At 39.8% G+C, this 16,933-nt stretch overlaps 1 protein-coding gene across 6 annotated transcripts in view; it reads left to right on the forward strand.

Annotated features, from left to right (window-relative positions):
• The first annotated feature begins 775 nt into the window (after nucleotides 1–775).
• The window catches only part of LOC116311852 (RAC-beta serine/threonine-protein kinase-like), a 29,277-nt gene continuing 13,119 nt past the window's right edge, over nucleotides 776–16,933 (forward strand). Inside the window, exons 1-9 of one of the 6 annotated variants that reach the window (XM_031729060.2) lie at nucleotides 776–910; nucleotides 2,487–2,617; nucleotides 2,744–2,872; nucleotides 3,014–3,125; nucleotides 3,400–3,550; nucleotides 4,081–4,212; nucleotides 5,439–5,504; nucleotides 8,118–8,186; nucleotides 8,328–8,450. In XM_031729060.2, coding sequence (XP_031584920.1) covers nucleotides 2,572–2,617; nucleotides 2,744–2,872; nucleotides 3,014–3,125; nucleotides 3,400–3,550; nucleotides 4,081–4,212; nucleotides 5,439–5,504; nucleotides 8,118–8,186; nucleotides 8,328–8,450 — 828 coding nt within the window. In that variant the 5' untranslated portion in view covers nucleotides 776–910; nucleotides 2,487–2,571. The other 5 variants (XM_031729062.2, XM_031729061.2, XM_039618412.1 and 2 more) reach the window with 5 other exon arrangements.

Below are 16,933 nucleotides of genomic sequence, written 5' to 3' on the forward strand. Positions count from 1 at the left end.
CCAAACGCCTGAGACGTAGCCCAGCTTGACCTCAGCACAGTTGACTGAGGCTGGCATGGACATGCAGCAGGGTGCAAGGACCCTCTTATTGCTGCTTGCATCTTTAATATTGTATTTGGTATTGAATCGACTAATACAGTGGTACAAAAATTTAAGCATTTAGCTTGTGACATATTTTAAATTTTATTGTACTTTTAGTCTCAGTTGGGTCCCTCACTTTCACTCTTCTTTTTCTATTATTATTATTATCCCTGTGGAAAGACCTCTTGTGTGAATGTGTGTGTGAATGGGTGGATGACTGGATGTGTAAAGCGCTTTGGGGTCCTTAGGGACTAGTAAAGCGCTATACAAAGACCCATTTACCATTTCTTTAAACAGGCTGAAAAACTGGATTCCATAATGTCACTAACACCATCAAATGAGCAACAACTAATTCACTATGTTGGATAAAATAACATTAAGAGAACATAATTTACAGTGAATTAGGTGTTACTGGGTATGTGTTTGCTCACAGTATTATTTTTATGTTAAAAAGCCCTAAATCATTGATGGCTGATCCACTAACATGTTTTCAGATACAAATTAATTGAATTTATATGTGCTTATAACATTGTGCTCTGAGTTATTAACTTTTCAAAAAAGCATCACAAACATTAGCGTTCCAATATCTTCATGGCGCGGCCAGTGTATGTTACTAACTTCCGGGAACAATGGCATAAAAAAACAAAACAAAAAACAAGCACACAGGCTGCCTGCAGGAGGCGATACTAGCGTAAAGAGGTACAACTATGTGACCTAAACTACGAAGAAGAAACTTCCACGGCGTTTTCCTCGGTGGATGGCCTGTTCTGGAACTAAACTGTTAAAGCTGCATTGAAACGAAATCTGTGTGGGATAAAGTCACTGAGATGTGCGTTAAATTATGTTCCATAATTAAGTTGTGCAAAATATATCAAGTTAAAAGATTAGCTGACAAACTTTTAACTCATAGCTAGATTGAACTGCTATTTGATTATCGCTACCAGGGCTATATCAGCAACCTACCAGAAGGCATATGATCGCTAACGTAAGATATGTTTTCCTAATAATAAAAATAAAAATGAATTTATAATAGTTCAAGGAATCATTACGAATATTAGAGTTCGTTGTGAAGCCCCATAAAACTCGAGTATCGAAAGCACTACTATGACTGGCTGCAAAATAAGAACCTAATATGTGATAATAAGCTATAAGTAGCAAAGTGACTTTTGACATAACTCAAGTGACAAGTATCGTTGTTTGACGTTTGCTTGTCTGTAAATATAGATTCAGTGTGAATGCGTTAAGTTATTAACTGTATGTACATTTCTTTACTTAAAGCTTTTTGTAACGTGTGCTTTCAAACTTCGCTGTATGTTAACAGTAAGTTATCTGCTGTGCGTATTTAAGTGCAAGCCAACTTAACTGCCCCGCCGAGTGACGAGAAACAGTGAGACTAGGATTAGAATGGTATTATGTGTTGTTTAGCTGGAATTACTACAAATTGCGAGTTTTGTAGTGTGCGTTCATTTAAAATGTTGCGCGATGTTTGTAAATGATACCTTCTGCAACAAAACTAGCGATAAACTCACACACTGACGTTGCTGGAATTGTACAGTAATGTACGTTAACATCCGGCCGACTAAGCATTCATTTTATATGCCCCCCCTTTTTGAAATAATACTTAAAATTCCGGATTGGTTTATTAGTGCTGGGCGACGTATTCTGTGGAGCCTTCACGTTAGCTGCAAAGGGCTAAGATATGCCATATTAAATGTTACTCACCATCACTTCTACAAAGTGGAATGTTTCGTGCCCTTGATACGTAAGTTTATGTTCCGAGTAAAACAGAGTAATAGTATACATTTAAAGAAACTTGTTGAGACAATCATAAATGATTAAACGATTAGCGAATAAATAGACAATGAATATGCAATAATTTCTTATCAAGTTTGAAAATATTGTAATAGCTTGTTAAATATTGTGTGGTTTCCATTACTTGAATACGAAGATTTTTTTTTCTTTCTAGCGATTCTAATATATAGTGGATACAGCATCATCGGTCGGTCTTTTTAATTTTATTCCAAAACCCATCTTTTTCAACATAAATCATTCAGCTTGACAGTGAAGCAAAGATGAGGCTTTAGGCTTTAAATCTGTAAATTAAAATAAAATTGTTTAATCCTAAAGTTGATAGTCTTTTACAACATCAAGACAGCAAACATTTAACAAATATCTTAAATAAGCTATTTAGATTTAGTCAATACTCTGACTGCATTCGGTATCGAAGAAATCCAGATACTCTCATCTGGATATTATATTATCAGGTTTTAAATGAGTTTTCTTTCATTTTAAGATTATTATTTTTTAGTCAGCTGTTGACTGAAAGTTAATTTTTTTCTTTGTTTTTTTCTATGGAAAATATTTAATGTCATTCCTGATTTTGTTGCACTGCTTATTTCATTCAGTAGGTGCTGTTGTCACTGTGACTGAGACTTAAACATAGTAAGAATCCACTTTTCCTCCTTCTGACTCTCTGGGCAGTCCCTTACCATGAATGAAGTCAGTATAGTGAGAGAGGGATGGCTTCACAAAAGAGGTATGGATCATGAAAATTGTTATAAAATTGTGTTATAAGATGGGAAAACTGTTATCTTCTGTTGTCTGTTGACAGTTAATTATCGTATAATTGCACTGTTGATTTAATTTGTCATTTTTGATCCAGGTGAATATATCAAAACATGGAGGCCTAGGTATTTTATCCTAAAGAGTGATGGCTCTTTCATTGGTTACAAAGAGAAACCAGATTTAAATGACCAAACTTCCCCACCACTGAACAACTTCTCAGTGGCAGGTTAGTCTTTTAAGATGTTGAAGAGTGGCCATCCTTTATGTCAGATGCTTTCAGTTTTCAAGACTCGCTGTATGTTTTATCAGTTCTGGTCCCTTCTAACCGCCTTCAAGTAAATATGAATGATAATTGTATTTTTTACAGAATGCCAGTTAATGAAGACTGAAAGGCCCAGGCCTAATACATTTGTCATCCGTTGTCTGCAGTGGACCACTGTTATTGAACGTACTTTTCATGTAGAAAGCAATGAAGAGAGGTAAAAACCGTAAATCACATTTCTTACTATCGTTGTCAAATCCTGGCATGCACTTTTTTTGTTTTATGTACTGTGATGTGCATTTTCATTTATCCATTATTCATTAGTTGTCATTTAGAATACTTCGAATCCATCTAATGTTATTTTAATTGACAATTGCTAAGTCACGCCAAATTCTCCAGCATTGATGTATATGATACAGTGATTTTATGCTCTTCACAGTTTTACGGATTGGATAGCCGAGTGGCATTTTGTGATACTTTTTATTTTTCAGAGAGGGGTGGATAAGGGCAATCCAGTATGTAGCGAACAGTCTGAAAATGCAGGAACAGGGGGAAGAGGAACCAATGGATGTTCTCAGCTCACCAAACGAAAGCAGCCTGGTGGAGATGGAAGCGGTTATGTCCAAGAGCCGCACCAAAGTGGTGAGAGAATAAGTTGATACAGTTTTGAGCTGATAAAAACTGCTACTTACTGTAAGTCAGGCCAGTTTCAGTTGGTCTCACATAAATTATTATTATTTTATGGTCTTATTTGTTAGTTAAGTTCATTTTAAATGTTATTAGAGTAAGAGAGAAATCTAGTCAGTCTATTCAGGTGTTTATTCTTTGTGATTGAAAAGTCATTAGCCATTTAGTGTAGAGGTCCTCCGTTTCACAGTCAGAGCCACTGCTTGCTCATTACTGGTGTGGTTTCAAAGCACCAAGGCTCAGCTTTAAGCCTTAATAATAGCCAATAAGATATGTCACAGTGATTAGGTGAATAGTTTTATCTGCAGTCTGCTATTTGCATTAGGACATAAGGAACAAGGATGCAAAGAACAAAACTTTTCATTTCATGTCAAAAGAACAGCATAATATATTTTACTTCTAAATCTATGTAACTTTAAAAGATCATTTTGTTTAATTAAAAAAATGTACACACTTCCACAATGAATGAGTTGTATATTTTACAGACAATGAGTGACTTTGAATATCTGAAGCTGCTTGGAAAGGGTACCTTTGGGAAGGTGATTCTTGTCAAAGAAAAGACAACTGGAGTACATTATGCCATGAAAATACTGCGCAAAATGGTGATAATAGCCAAGGTAAGTGTCTGTATTGACATAGTTGGTGCAGTTGTAATTGATATATTTCTGCCATTTTGCTGCTGCAAGACTTGTCCTACTTTAACAGGTGAATGCTGCGAATATATGTGAAGACAGGAGTGCGGCACAGCATCAACATTGGATTCCTGTTTTCTTGTATAATGTTTACTGGCTCATTTTGAAAATTAGTGTTTATAGGGCTTGACTAAAATATTTTTGTCATTAGTTATGAAAGACACTGCTCATTGAATTATGATCAGTTCCTGATTGTCAGTGATTTTAATATTCAGGTCCATTATGAATCCAGACTCTTGGTCAAAGAATTCCTTGATCTTATTGAAACATTCTCACTCAGTCTGTGTCTGGTCCGATAGTGCACATGATACGTTCTTTAACAGCATCTTTGTTTGCATCAGCTTTTGATGACTCTGTGCTTGTAAATCGAGATTATTACTTTAATCTTAATCTTAACAAATTTATAGTTCTATTTAATTCTTGGCCTTTTTCGGATTTTACTTTGATAGGTACAGTGAAGAATTGACAGGAAAGCGAAAGGAAGAAAGGGCCACGGCTTGGACTTGAACCCGGGCCGGCTGCTCGCAGCCATACAGCATGTGGTCGCCTTTGGGGGTCAATTTTTCAAAAGCATAACATTTCCAAAGCAATGGCTTTGCAGATGGCTTACAGATTTATTTGCGAACCAACAGCCATGTTTTTATTCAGGCACTAGTGAGCTGTCTGAGATGTACAATCATGATTACTTGACATGATAAACGATAAATGATAAAAGAAGAAGGACTGAACGTAGATATTTTCTAAATTAGTTTAGAACTTGGTGAGGACTAGAGATTTTTTTCTTTATTATGTCTTGATACATAAAACTTGAAAGTAGGTGTATTTTCTTTTACATAACTCCATAACAATATGTTCTTGTCTAAATATGAGCTAAATGAAAACGTCGAGCATCATTTGCTACTTTGTTGTGTCAGCAGTGTGCACTGTCCTCTGACCATCTTTAGGTAACAAAGTGGCTGAATAAAATTAGACTACGATATATATCAGCTACATTGTTGTATTTTAGCTTTGATACAAGTTAAGGCATTAAAACAAAGATTATGTCAACCAGACTGTCGTTCTCAGTCTCTGTTTGTTCTTGCCTTAAGTAACGTTTTACTGTTTTTAAAAATGTATTTTGTGTTTGTAATAATAATTGTGTTTGTTGGCAGGATGAGGTGGCCCACACGGTTACAGAGAGCCGAGTGTTACAGAACACAAAACACCCTTTCCTCACGGTGAGAATTATATTAAAAAGTGACCTGACAGTAGATATTTATTGTCATTGGACCAATGAAACATTTAACAACAAAATGTTGTGGTGCAGTTCCTCTCAGTGCAAAAGAAGACTAAAAATTAAAGAAATAAAATTCCCATGGATGGTCCTGCGCAGTATCTTTGCTGTTCCTAGGATTGTTCTCTTCTGGACAGAGATCTTATTCCTGTTGTTCCTGGGATCTGCTGGAGCCACTCGCCTAGCTTGGGGGTCACTGCACTGAATACTCTGATTACCACTGGGAGCACTGTTACCTTCACCCTCCACATTTTCTTCAGTACCTCTCTTAGCCCCTGGTATTTCTCCATCTTCTTGTGTTCCTTCTTTCTGATGTTACTGTCATTCGGTAATGCTACATCTATCACTACGACCGTCTTCTTCTGCTTGTGCACCACCACTATATCCAGTTGGTTGGCCACCGACATTTTGTCTGTCCGTATCTGGAAGTCCCACAGGATCTTAGCTCGTCATTCTCCACCAATATAGGAGGGGTCTCCCATTTTGACATCGGGACTTCCAGGCTATACTCGGCACAGATGTTTCTGTATACTATGCCAGCCACTTGGTTATGGCATTCCATGTATGGCCTGCCTTGCACCCTGCTGTTATGTGCTGGATTGTCTCAGGGGCATCTTTACACAGCCTGCACCTGGGGTCTTGCCTGGTGTGATACACCCCAGCCTCTATGGATCTTGTGCTCAGAGCTTGTTCCTGTGCTGCATGATTAGTGCTTCTGCAGTCTTTCAGTCCGGTTTTGTCCAGCCACTGGTAGGATTTCTGGATGTCTGCAACTTCCTCTATCTACTGGTCATACATACCGTGCAGGGGTTTATCCTTCCTCCTTTTGCTTCTCTTTCTTGGGTTTCTGCTGCATGAGATATTCACTGAGCACGCGGTTGGTTGTGGACGTCTTCTTGATGTATTCATGGATGTTTGTTGTTTCATCCTGGACTGTAATACTGACACTCACTAGTCCCCAGCCTCCTTCCTTCTGCTTAACATACAGCCTCAGAGTGCTGGACTCCGTGCATGGTAAGGAGCTTCCTCGTCTTGATGTCATTGGCCTCTGTCTCTTCCTTTGGCCAGCTTATTATCCCAGCAGGGTAACTGATCACGAGCAGGGTGTAGGTGTTGATAGCCCAGATCTTGTTCTTACCATTCAGCTGACTCCTCAAGACTTGCCTGACCCTCTGCAGGTACTTGGTGGTTGCACCTTTCCTAGCGGCCTTTTCGTGGGTCCCATTTGCCTATGGGATTCTCAGGTACTTGTAGCTGTCCTCGATGTCTGCAGTGTTGCCTTCTGGTAGTTTAATCCCCTCAGTTCTGAATACCTTCCCTCTCTTCGTTACCATCTGACTGCACTTCTCCAATCCAAACGACATTCTGATATCCTTGCTGTAGATCCTGGTGGTGTGGATCAGTGAATCGGTGTCTCGTTCACTCTTGGCATACAGCTTGATGTCATCCATATAGAGGGGGTGGCTGATGATTGCTCCATTCCGTAGTTGGTATCCGTAGCCAGTATTGTCAATGATCTCACTGAGGGGGTTCAGGCCTATGCAGAATAGCAGTGAGGACAGCACATCTCCTTAGTGAGTTGTGCTATTGGCTTGAAGTTGGCATGCTGTCTAACTCTTCATACTGGAGACCCTTTCTTCAATGTCTGCCATTGTGATGGTTACTGGATCCTGATCAGGGAGGTTGCTGTGGTCTACCGTTAGATCCACTAGCCACTAAGCATTGCCGTTATGGGTTCCATCCTTCTTCCATATTCTCGTCCAGTATTTCTCCATCTCCAGCCTTGGTGGTGGTGTTCTCACATTGTTCCCCTGCCACTGAGAGTACACCTAGGATTGTTTATTCTCCTGGCCTCTATTTCTCTGGTATACCTCTTGAAGTGGCTGGCCAAGGCTGTGACTCTTTGCTTGGCATTTTCTCAGGTATGGACAGCTTGCTGTACTTCTTAGGCACCTTTTTCATTAAACCTTCCTGCAGCTCCGATAGTTGGCTAACTTCCCTTCGTGCTACCTTGATCTTGGCCTTCTTGTGGTCTCCTTTTCCACTGAGGGTACTGCTCCTTGTGGTTGTTCATCTTGTAGCCAAGCATCTCACTGATCACTGCTGCTATATTTCATATATAGATAGATAGGTAGACAGATTATTTTTTTCTGTTTGTTTGGACAAGAATTTACTAGATGAAGAAAAGAAGAAGAAGAAAAGCTAAGTGTCTCACAGGTTAAAACTGCTCAAATTGGAGATATCCGAGCAGAAAATGTTGTAAAAGCTGGCTGTTTTGAGATGCGATGAGCCTACTAAACTATGACCCTAAACTAGTCGTCATTTTGTAGACGCTGTTGAACCCACTACAGTATCTTCACATTCCAGTCTTCAACTCATAAGCAAGGGAAAATTGAATCTTTTGATTTTTGAGGACCGTTAAAAATTATTAAATCAAATCAAAGGCCTCTTTCTATTCACTTCATGTTTTTGTTTTTCTCCTGATGGTTAGTAGTTATGTAGGGATTCTTCGCTATCTACCTGATATTTTATTTTCATTGTGATAACATTCTTACAGACACTGAAATATGCCTTCCAAACCCACGATCGACTCTGTTTTGTAATGGAATATGCTAATGGAGGCGAGGTGAGACCCCATATCCTACATCCATAATCAACTCATCAGTCACATGGGATGCACTCAGTTCAAGAGTTAACCATTTACACGTAGACAGATCTTGTGTAACACCAGGTAAGTGTTTGACTCTCTCTGCTCTGTTTTCTTCAGCTCTTCTTCCACCTCTCACGTGAACGAGTCTTCACAGAAGACCGGGCACGCTTCTATGGTGCTGAGATTGTATCAGCACTTGAGTACCTCCATTCACGTGACGTTGTTTACCGTGATTTGAAGGTGAATATAACACACAAATCCATCATTTCATAAATGTCCCATGTGCAAGTATGACTACAATCATACTACAAACTTAATTTTAATTTGTTGATAATCACACACCAAGGCAAATGTTGCAAAATTTGAGAGCTTGTAGAATAAAATGTCTTTAGAAAAATATTGAACTTGTATTTTGAAATTTTCATTATTATTTCGTGTTTTCACATGTGTTAAATTTAGTTACAGAATAAACATGCACAAATAGACTGATATTTGCACAAACGAGAGCTGTAAATTTCTAATTTAAATTTTACGTATTTTTTTTATTACTTACAACCAAAGCTCTGTGATTACAACCTCTCAAATTAGTGAATACAAGTACTCAATTGCACCCTCTCGAGTTACAAATTCATGAATTTCCTCGCTTTGACATTGGCAGCACGTCTTACAGTAAATGTGTTGCAAAACTCGTACTTGTACCTAAAGGGGTGTTGGTAGGGCGGACAGAGCAGAAGTAGAGGTCAGCCAGTCAAAAGCAGAAGACCAAGAGGCTCATTTTTCTCTGTCCTCTGTATGCCATGCTGGATTCACTACAACGGAACAATGGTAAGTTTCCCTCAAAACTGCTTTAGCACATTAGCACTGTGAATAACGACAAAATCAACACAAAATCACAAAAACAAAAATCCTCAATCCTTATGAGGTGCAGCGTCAAAAACAAGAATGAATGAGCATTTTGGCTGTCTGTAACAGCGGTATTCACTCCACATGCCAGCAGTGTCTCTCTCTCACTCAGTTTGTCCCAGTAAATCACGACTTTTACTTCATCTTTGAGCCCTCACTCTGAACCACAGGACTGTCAACTCGGGGACATCAGAACATTACTGTCAGGGTTGGTTGTGTGGCAGGCAGGCAGGCAGGCAGGAGTGGGGGACCCAAAATGCAGGACTCAACACGGAAGTCAAACTTAAAGCGCAGCTTTATTGCTGGGAAAAAACTCTTACTTAACTAAACTCACCAAAAGACAAACAAAAACCCTGGAGGACTAAAACACTGGAGCAGGAGACTAAACACTGGAAACACGGAGACAAAACACACAGCTTGTTGAGGGTACGACGCGACAGAGAGCACAGGAAAACACAGGGCTTATATACACAGGGAAGTAATCAGGGAATGAGAAACAGGAGGGAGACACAGCTGGGAGGGTTTGGGCTGGCGAGACACAGGGAGCAAAGCTAGACACACTGACATGAGGCACAACCTTTCACAATAAAACAGGAAACAATTCACAAAGACGTAGACAAAGAAACACAGACTTTACGCAGGCAGAACTAAACCAGAATGAGCTAAAACCTGCTAAATAATCATCATCATCATCATCATCATACAATAGATCAAGAAAATACCCCAAAATACAAAATCAAACCAAAACGTGAGAACTGAAAATACTGGGTCAAACTGACCCAGAACCGTGACAATTACACTTTAAATGACAGTATCTTTAAGCTGCTCTATCCATGCATATTATGCTGAAAGGAATCTATACAAAGTCATTGTTATGCAGCAAATATGTTTGATTGCTAAAGGGTTTTCCCAGTATCTCTTTCATGCTGTTGTCCACCCTTTCAATGGAGTGGATGTTTGCAGGAAGGCTGTGTGCTGTTTTTTGTATTTGTTGTAATGGACTGGGGAATAGGAGCTATCCTCAGTTGTTTTCCTCGCCTTCTCTCCAAGCAGTCATAGTCCTTCCAGTCTTAGTCCCTCCCCTTCCCTTCCTGTAAGGAAGAGACATGAGGAGAGAGAGGAGTCCAGTCAGCCACTGTAGCGATAAGACAGCTTTACTGCATCGTGTTAAATTGATGTCACTTAAAAAAGGGTGTGGCACATTTACATCATCTGTCTATTGTCTAATTTCCAGAGCAGTGCTATGTCTTCTGATTACTGAGAGATGAGCATGGCAAATGTACAGATATCCATTTTTTGGGCACTCTTACAAATGGTGAAGGGTAGAAAGTTAGATTACATACCTTATCATCTTAAATATATAAGAATGCAAATTATTGCTGAATTTAGAAATCTCATGATTTGTGTATTACTTATTACTTATAACTTTTTGTTGCTCCTCTTCTATGCATCGCAGGTAAAACTTACAAAAGCATACATCATTACAGTGATGCTGACTGGACTCCTCTGCCTTTCAGATACATTTTAGGAAAAGAGACAACCTGTAAGATGCCAAACTGACTTAATTGTTTCAGTCTCAAGATACAGAAGACATAAAATTGAGAAACTTGAAAAGCCCAACCGTTTTGCCTCTATATTAGGCAAAAGGATAAGCAAATTGGCTGGGATGCCTTTACAGTAGGTCTCTATTACCTGAGATTATTGATAATTTGGGTTCTCCTGTCACAGTTGTCCTCATCAGTAAAATGACATCATATTGGTTAGTCTATAAACCATTAAACATTCATACTAACACTTCTATAATACATTTCTGAATTCAACAGATAGAAGCTTTAAGAACTTAACTGACAGATGTTAACTTTTCATTAGAAGTCGACTTGCTTTTTATTAATATAATTTTTTAGAAAGTAAACTTTGACTGTCAGCAGTATTTTATTCTTGTTGTTCAATTTGTTATTCATTATATTCTATTATTTGTCTTAATATCAGCAGACAATCTGTCTCGATGGGATTCTTTTTTTCTTCAGTCACAGGACATTAACACAGAAACCAGCACAATGTTTCTAATGGGTCCAGCTACAATGTCATCAGAGCCAGAGGACTTGATATACACTGTTAAAGAATATGGTAATACATTACAGGTATCTCTGAAAATTATATTTAAGATATATCTAAATTTTTAAAGTGGATCTCCTTTAGTTACTTATATTAATAAACAAAAGAGAAAGTTTTTGTTTAGAGAAACATAATATTCAGATTCAGAAGACTTTATTTATCCCCCAAGGGGCAATTAAGAGACTGACCTTGCCGACTGTACATACAATACACAAACATCACATTGGGGAGACAGGTCAGGCTAGGTAGCTGGCCGGTCAGCTGCAAGAACAGGGACCCGGAACCGAACAACAATGGAAAATGCACAACATAAGGAAAGATGAGGAGAAAAGAAGAACTCCCCCCAGACTGAGCTCCAACAGGGAGATCAGTTTGAGAACAGAAAAAAACACCTCAGCACATAGCATATGAATCATCACATCTCACAACACAGAAGACATAAGCTTCGAAGGCGTTTGGAGGGGGTGGGGGGGTGAGTGTAGGTCTGTGTCAGTGTACATGCGTATGTGTGCAAGTATGTGTTCCGTGTTCAACCGAGAAAAAGTGTCCCTTCACCCGGTTAAGCAAAAGTCAACAATCTTCGGTCGACGCGGCTGACCTTGAATGAGGAGGGAGAGAGTCATAACAAACAGTCTTATTATCTAATGGAGAATTGTTATTCCCGTCAGCTTTTGCCTTGAGCATCCAGCTGGCGCCAGGGGGGCCGCATGAGATGAAGATGGTAGTTGTTTTGGTTAGTGCGAACAAACTGCATCCAATTTTACAGTAAGGTCTAATGTCCGTCACTGGTCACAGGTCTCTCAATTCCCGTTGTTCTTCTTCAAGATGTTGTCCATATAGCAGAGCCATGAGCTTCTCCAAGATCTTATCTATATTGCGTTAAAAAAAAAACAGTCTGATAGATGTCGTTCAATGTCCTCCATCGAGAGTGTCGCCAGACACACGACGCAACCGACCATCGAGTATCCGGCAGCAAACGTCTCTGCAGGACAGTCGGGCTCTCCCAAGCCCAGGAGGTTGTCAATTCCGTTAAGGGACCAGTTGATCAAATCCATAATTCTTCTTTATGGTTTTAGAGAACAAGTCTGGGAGACTCTCTTAGGGTTAGAGAATAAGCGAGACTATACAAAGGACATGAGAAGCCAAGCAGGAAAGATAAGGGAGAAGGAAAGGGAGAAGGAGAAAGTGCGATCGCCTCTATCAAGAGCCAAGAATATTTACGTAACTTGTTACGCTATAGCAACAAGCGGACTGAATTACAGCAGAGGAATAGGTTTAAATTAAGTTTGTCTTTTTTTAAAAACTAAGTCACTGGAGATGAACAAGGGCAGCAGGTGAATTTAAGGAGCAGGAGATTGCAAGCTGAGCAGATAAAACAGCTGGGATTAAAAGAGTACAGGGACTGGAGCTTGGAAGGTGGTGGGAACAGGACAGTGGGCAAGCAGCTAGGTACATGGCCATAAATCACGATGATAGTGTCGGTGCCGGTCAGTAGATGGCTTATAAGCAAGCTGGGGATTCTGAGAAACAGACAAGCTACAGGTTAGCTACAGGTTAGCAGGTCATCTACTAATCATAAGGTTGGATATTGGTAAATGGTAAATGGACTGGTTCTTATATAGCGCTTTTCTACATTATCTGAGCACTCAAAGTGCTTTACACACAAAAAAAGCAGCGCACCCATTCGTACAACCACTTTTTTGCTTTCTATCTAAGGCTACGTCCACACGTACCCGGGTATTTTTGAAAACGCAGATTTTTCTATGCGTTTGCACCTTTCGTCCAAACATAAATGGTGTTTTCGGTCACTTAAAACTGAGATTTTTTAAAGTTCCTGCCATGGTGGAGATTTTCTAAAACTCCGTTTTTGCATTTGCATGTGGACGAGAAAAACAGAGAAAATGCAGCGTCAAAGGTGTGCGCCTTTTTTGACGTCACACTGCGACTGCGCCACGTTATTGTTTTGGTAAAATGGATTTCTACAGTGGCGGACTTAGACAAAATACTGTTACTGTTAATTTTACTCTCTGCAGTGTTTAAATGCTTACATATACACACACAGTTTCTGTCCCTCACACATAGGACTCAGTTCTGCTTCTATGTGCCATCTTTGTTTACCCTTTCCCACCCAGGCTTCTAGACTTCTGATTGGCCAACATTTCTACACTGTTAGGAATATATCACCACCTGTTGCTTTGGCATGTTTCTAGCAGCGTTTACCTTCGTTTTTGCGTTTACGTGTGGACAGGATTTGTTTTAAAAACAAAAACGGAAAATCTCCATTTTCAAAAATATCCGTGTACGTGTGGACGTAGCCTAACATTCACATGCAGTCATACTCCAATGGATGCATTGGAGAGCAAAATGGGGTTAGTATCTTGCCCAAAGATATTTGTCATGCAGGCTGCAGCAGACTGGGATCGAATCACCCACCTTCTGGTTAGTAAGTGACCTGCTCTACCACCTGAGCTACAGCCAACCCATATAGCCACCCCCGTATTCAATTTCTGGCACATATTTGAAGATCAGCTAGAATAGTCATAGAAGACTCACAAAGAGTCAGACTACAAAGGATCAGAGTGTCTAGTTTTAAACTGTTTGTGTTGTACAGTGAACACAAAGATGTAAACACACTAACAAGTGAATAAAACAATGTCAGTATAAAAATTAATAATTTGTTTTTAACAGATCCAGTGATGGTGAAAGATGTTCTGTCACTTCCAGTGACAGAATATAGAAAGAACAAGACAGGAACCTGAGAACATGGATTGTAAAAGTAAAGTGATTTTATAAATGTCCTTTAAGTTGTGGAAAATCTTTCTTTGAACTGTCAGTGGAAAGTAGAAATAAAAGTGTATGTACCATATTTGTAATGTCGTTACAAAATTCAGTGTTGGTTCTTAGGTACTCTAGCTAATAATACCTAAGAACAAATAAGAATAGAAAATAGACAGTAAATCAGTAAATCATAATAAAAGTAGTGCTTCTTTATTTGCTAACTGGTATGATATAACATCTAGTATGGATTTGAAATGACATTAAACAGAAGTGCAGGGGAAGGTGGGCATTTTATGTTTATACATTTAAATATGTAATATGTTTAATGCAGTTACCCATTAGCAATCAAACAAATTTTCTGCATGGCTAAATCAGCATGACCCTCTTGTATTGCTTCATGGTCCAGTTCTGATGCTCAGGTACCAATTGTTGGCATTTTCTACGGGAAACAGAGGTCAGCATGGGCACCCTGACTGGTCTGCGGCTACAGAACCAATACAAAACACGCTGTGATGCCAATTCAGACACTTTTCTATCAGAGCCAGCTTGAACTTTTTCGGCAATTTGAGCTACAGTAGCTCGTCTGTTGGATTGGACCACATGCCTTCCCTCCCAATGACCCTTTCGCTGTTTCACTACTGTGAACATTTTGTTGTCAACGTTGATGTGCTAGAAGCCAAAGGCTGAATTGTGATGGCATACCACAGCATACTAAAGGTCTATTGGAGTCTATGTCTTGACACCACACACACACACACACACGCACATGTACACCACCGGTCAAAAGTTTTAGAACACCCTAATTTTTCCAGTTTTTTATTGAAAATATGCAGTTCAATCTGTCATTGCACTCTGAAATGAAAGCATAGTACAAATAAGCATTTGGAGTTAAAAAAGAAATAATGAAATAATTTATAGACTAAAATGTATTCTAAACTTTTGACTGATCAAATTAGCCATGGTTGGCAGATATAAGAGCTGAACACACCCGTGGCATTCTTTCTACAATAGAAACAAATATTCTTTCCCATGCTTTCTATACAGTGGCTTGCAAAAGTATCCGGCCCCCTTGAACTTTTCCACATTTTGTCACTTTACAGCCACAAACATGAATCAATTTTATTGGAATTCCACATGAAAGACCAATACAAAGTGGTGTACACGTGAGAAGTGGAACGAAAATCATACATGATTCCAAACATTTTTTACAAATAAATAACTGAAAAGTCGGGTGTGCGTAATTATTCAGCCCACTGAGTCAATACTTTGTAGAACCACCTTTTGCTGCAATTACAGCTTCCAGTCTTTTGGGGGTATGTCTCTGCCAGCTTTGCACATCGAGAGATTGAAATCCTGGCCCATTCTTCTTTGCAAAACAGCTCAAGCTCAGTCAGATTAGATGGACAGCGTTTGTGAACAGCAGTTTTCAGATCTTGCCACAGATTCTCGATTGGATTTAGACACCAGACAGGTCAGGGATAAAGTTATTAAGAAATTTAAAGCAGGCTTAGGCTACAAAAAGATTTCCCAAGCCTTGGACATCCCACGGAGCATTGTTCAAGCGATCATTCAGAAATGGAAGGAGTATGGCACAACTGTAAACCTACCAAGACAAGGCCGTCCACCTAAACTCACAGGCCGAACAAGGAGAGCGCTGATCAGAAATGCAGCCAAGAGGCCCATGGTGACTCTGGACGAGCTGCAGAGATCTACAGCTCAGGTGGGGGAATCTGTGCATAGGACAACTATTAGTCGTGCACTGCACAAAGTTGGCCTTTATGGACGAGTGGCAAGAAGAAATCCATTGTTAACAGAAAACCATAAGAAGTCCCGTTTGGAGTTTGCCACAAGCCATGTGGGGGACAGAGCAAACATGTGGAAGAAGGTGCTCTGGTCAGATGAGACCAAAATAGAACTTTTTGGCCAAAATGCAAAACGCTCTGTGTGGCGGAAAACTAACACTGCACATCACTCTGAACACACCATCCCCACTGTCAAATATGGTGGTGGCAGCATCATGCTCTGGGGGTGCTTCTCTTCAGCAGGGACAGGGAAGCTGGTCAGAGTTGATGCGAAGATGGATGGAGCCAAATACAGGGCAATCTTGGAAGAAAACCTCTTGGAGTCTGCAAAAGACTTGAGACTGGGGCGGAGGTTCACCTTCCAGCAGGACAACGACCCTAAACATAAAGCCAAGGCAACAATGGAATGTTTTAAAACAAAACATATCCATGTGTTAGAATGGCCCAGTCAAAGTCCAGATCTAAATCCAATCGAGAATCTGTGGCAAGATCTGAAAACTGCTGTTCACAAAAGCTGTCCATCTGATCTGACTGAGCTGGAGCTGTTTTGCAAAGAAGAATGGGCAAGGATTTCAATCTCTCGATGTGCAAAGCTGGTAGAGACATACCCTAAAAGACTGGAAGCTGTAATTGGAGCAAAAGGTGGTTCTCAGCGGGCTGAATAATTACGCACACCCGACTTTTCAGTTATTTATTTGTAAAAAATGTTTGGAATCATGTATGATTTTCGTTCCACTTCTCACGTGTACACCACTTTGTATTGGTCTTTCATGTGGAATTCCAATAAAATTGATTCATGTTTGTGGCTGTAATGTGACAAAATGTGGAAAAGTTCAAGGGGGCCGAATACTTTTGCAAGCCACTGTATCTGCTGTAAAAGTTTCCATAGTGGCACTTGTAGGTTGCTTTGCTTTCACTCTTCTGTCCAGTTCATCCCAAACCAGCTCAGTGGGGTTTAAGTCCAAAGACTGTGTTGGCCACTCAATTTTTTCCAACTTACCATCTTGTTCTTTTTTTCCCGAGTTAGTTCTGGCATAACTTGGACATATGTTTTGGGTCATTATCTTGCTGCAGTATGAACCCCTGACCAACGACCAGAGGGTATTGGATGGCGCTGCAGAATGC

This window comes from Oreochromis aureus, linkage group 10 (assembly GCF_013358895.1).
Source record: "Oreochromis aureus strain Israel breed Guangdong linkage group 10, ZZ_aureus, whole genome shotgun sequence".
NCBI classification, from domain to species: Eukaryota; Metazoa; Chordata; class Actinopteri; order Cichliformes; family Cichlidae; genus Oreochromis; species Oreochromis aureus.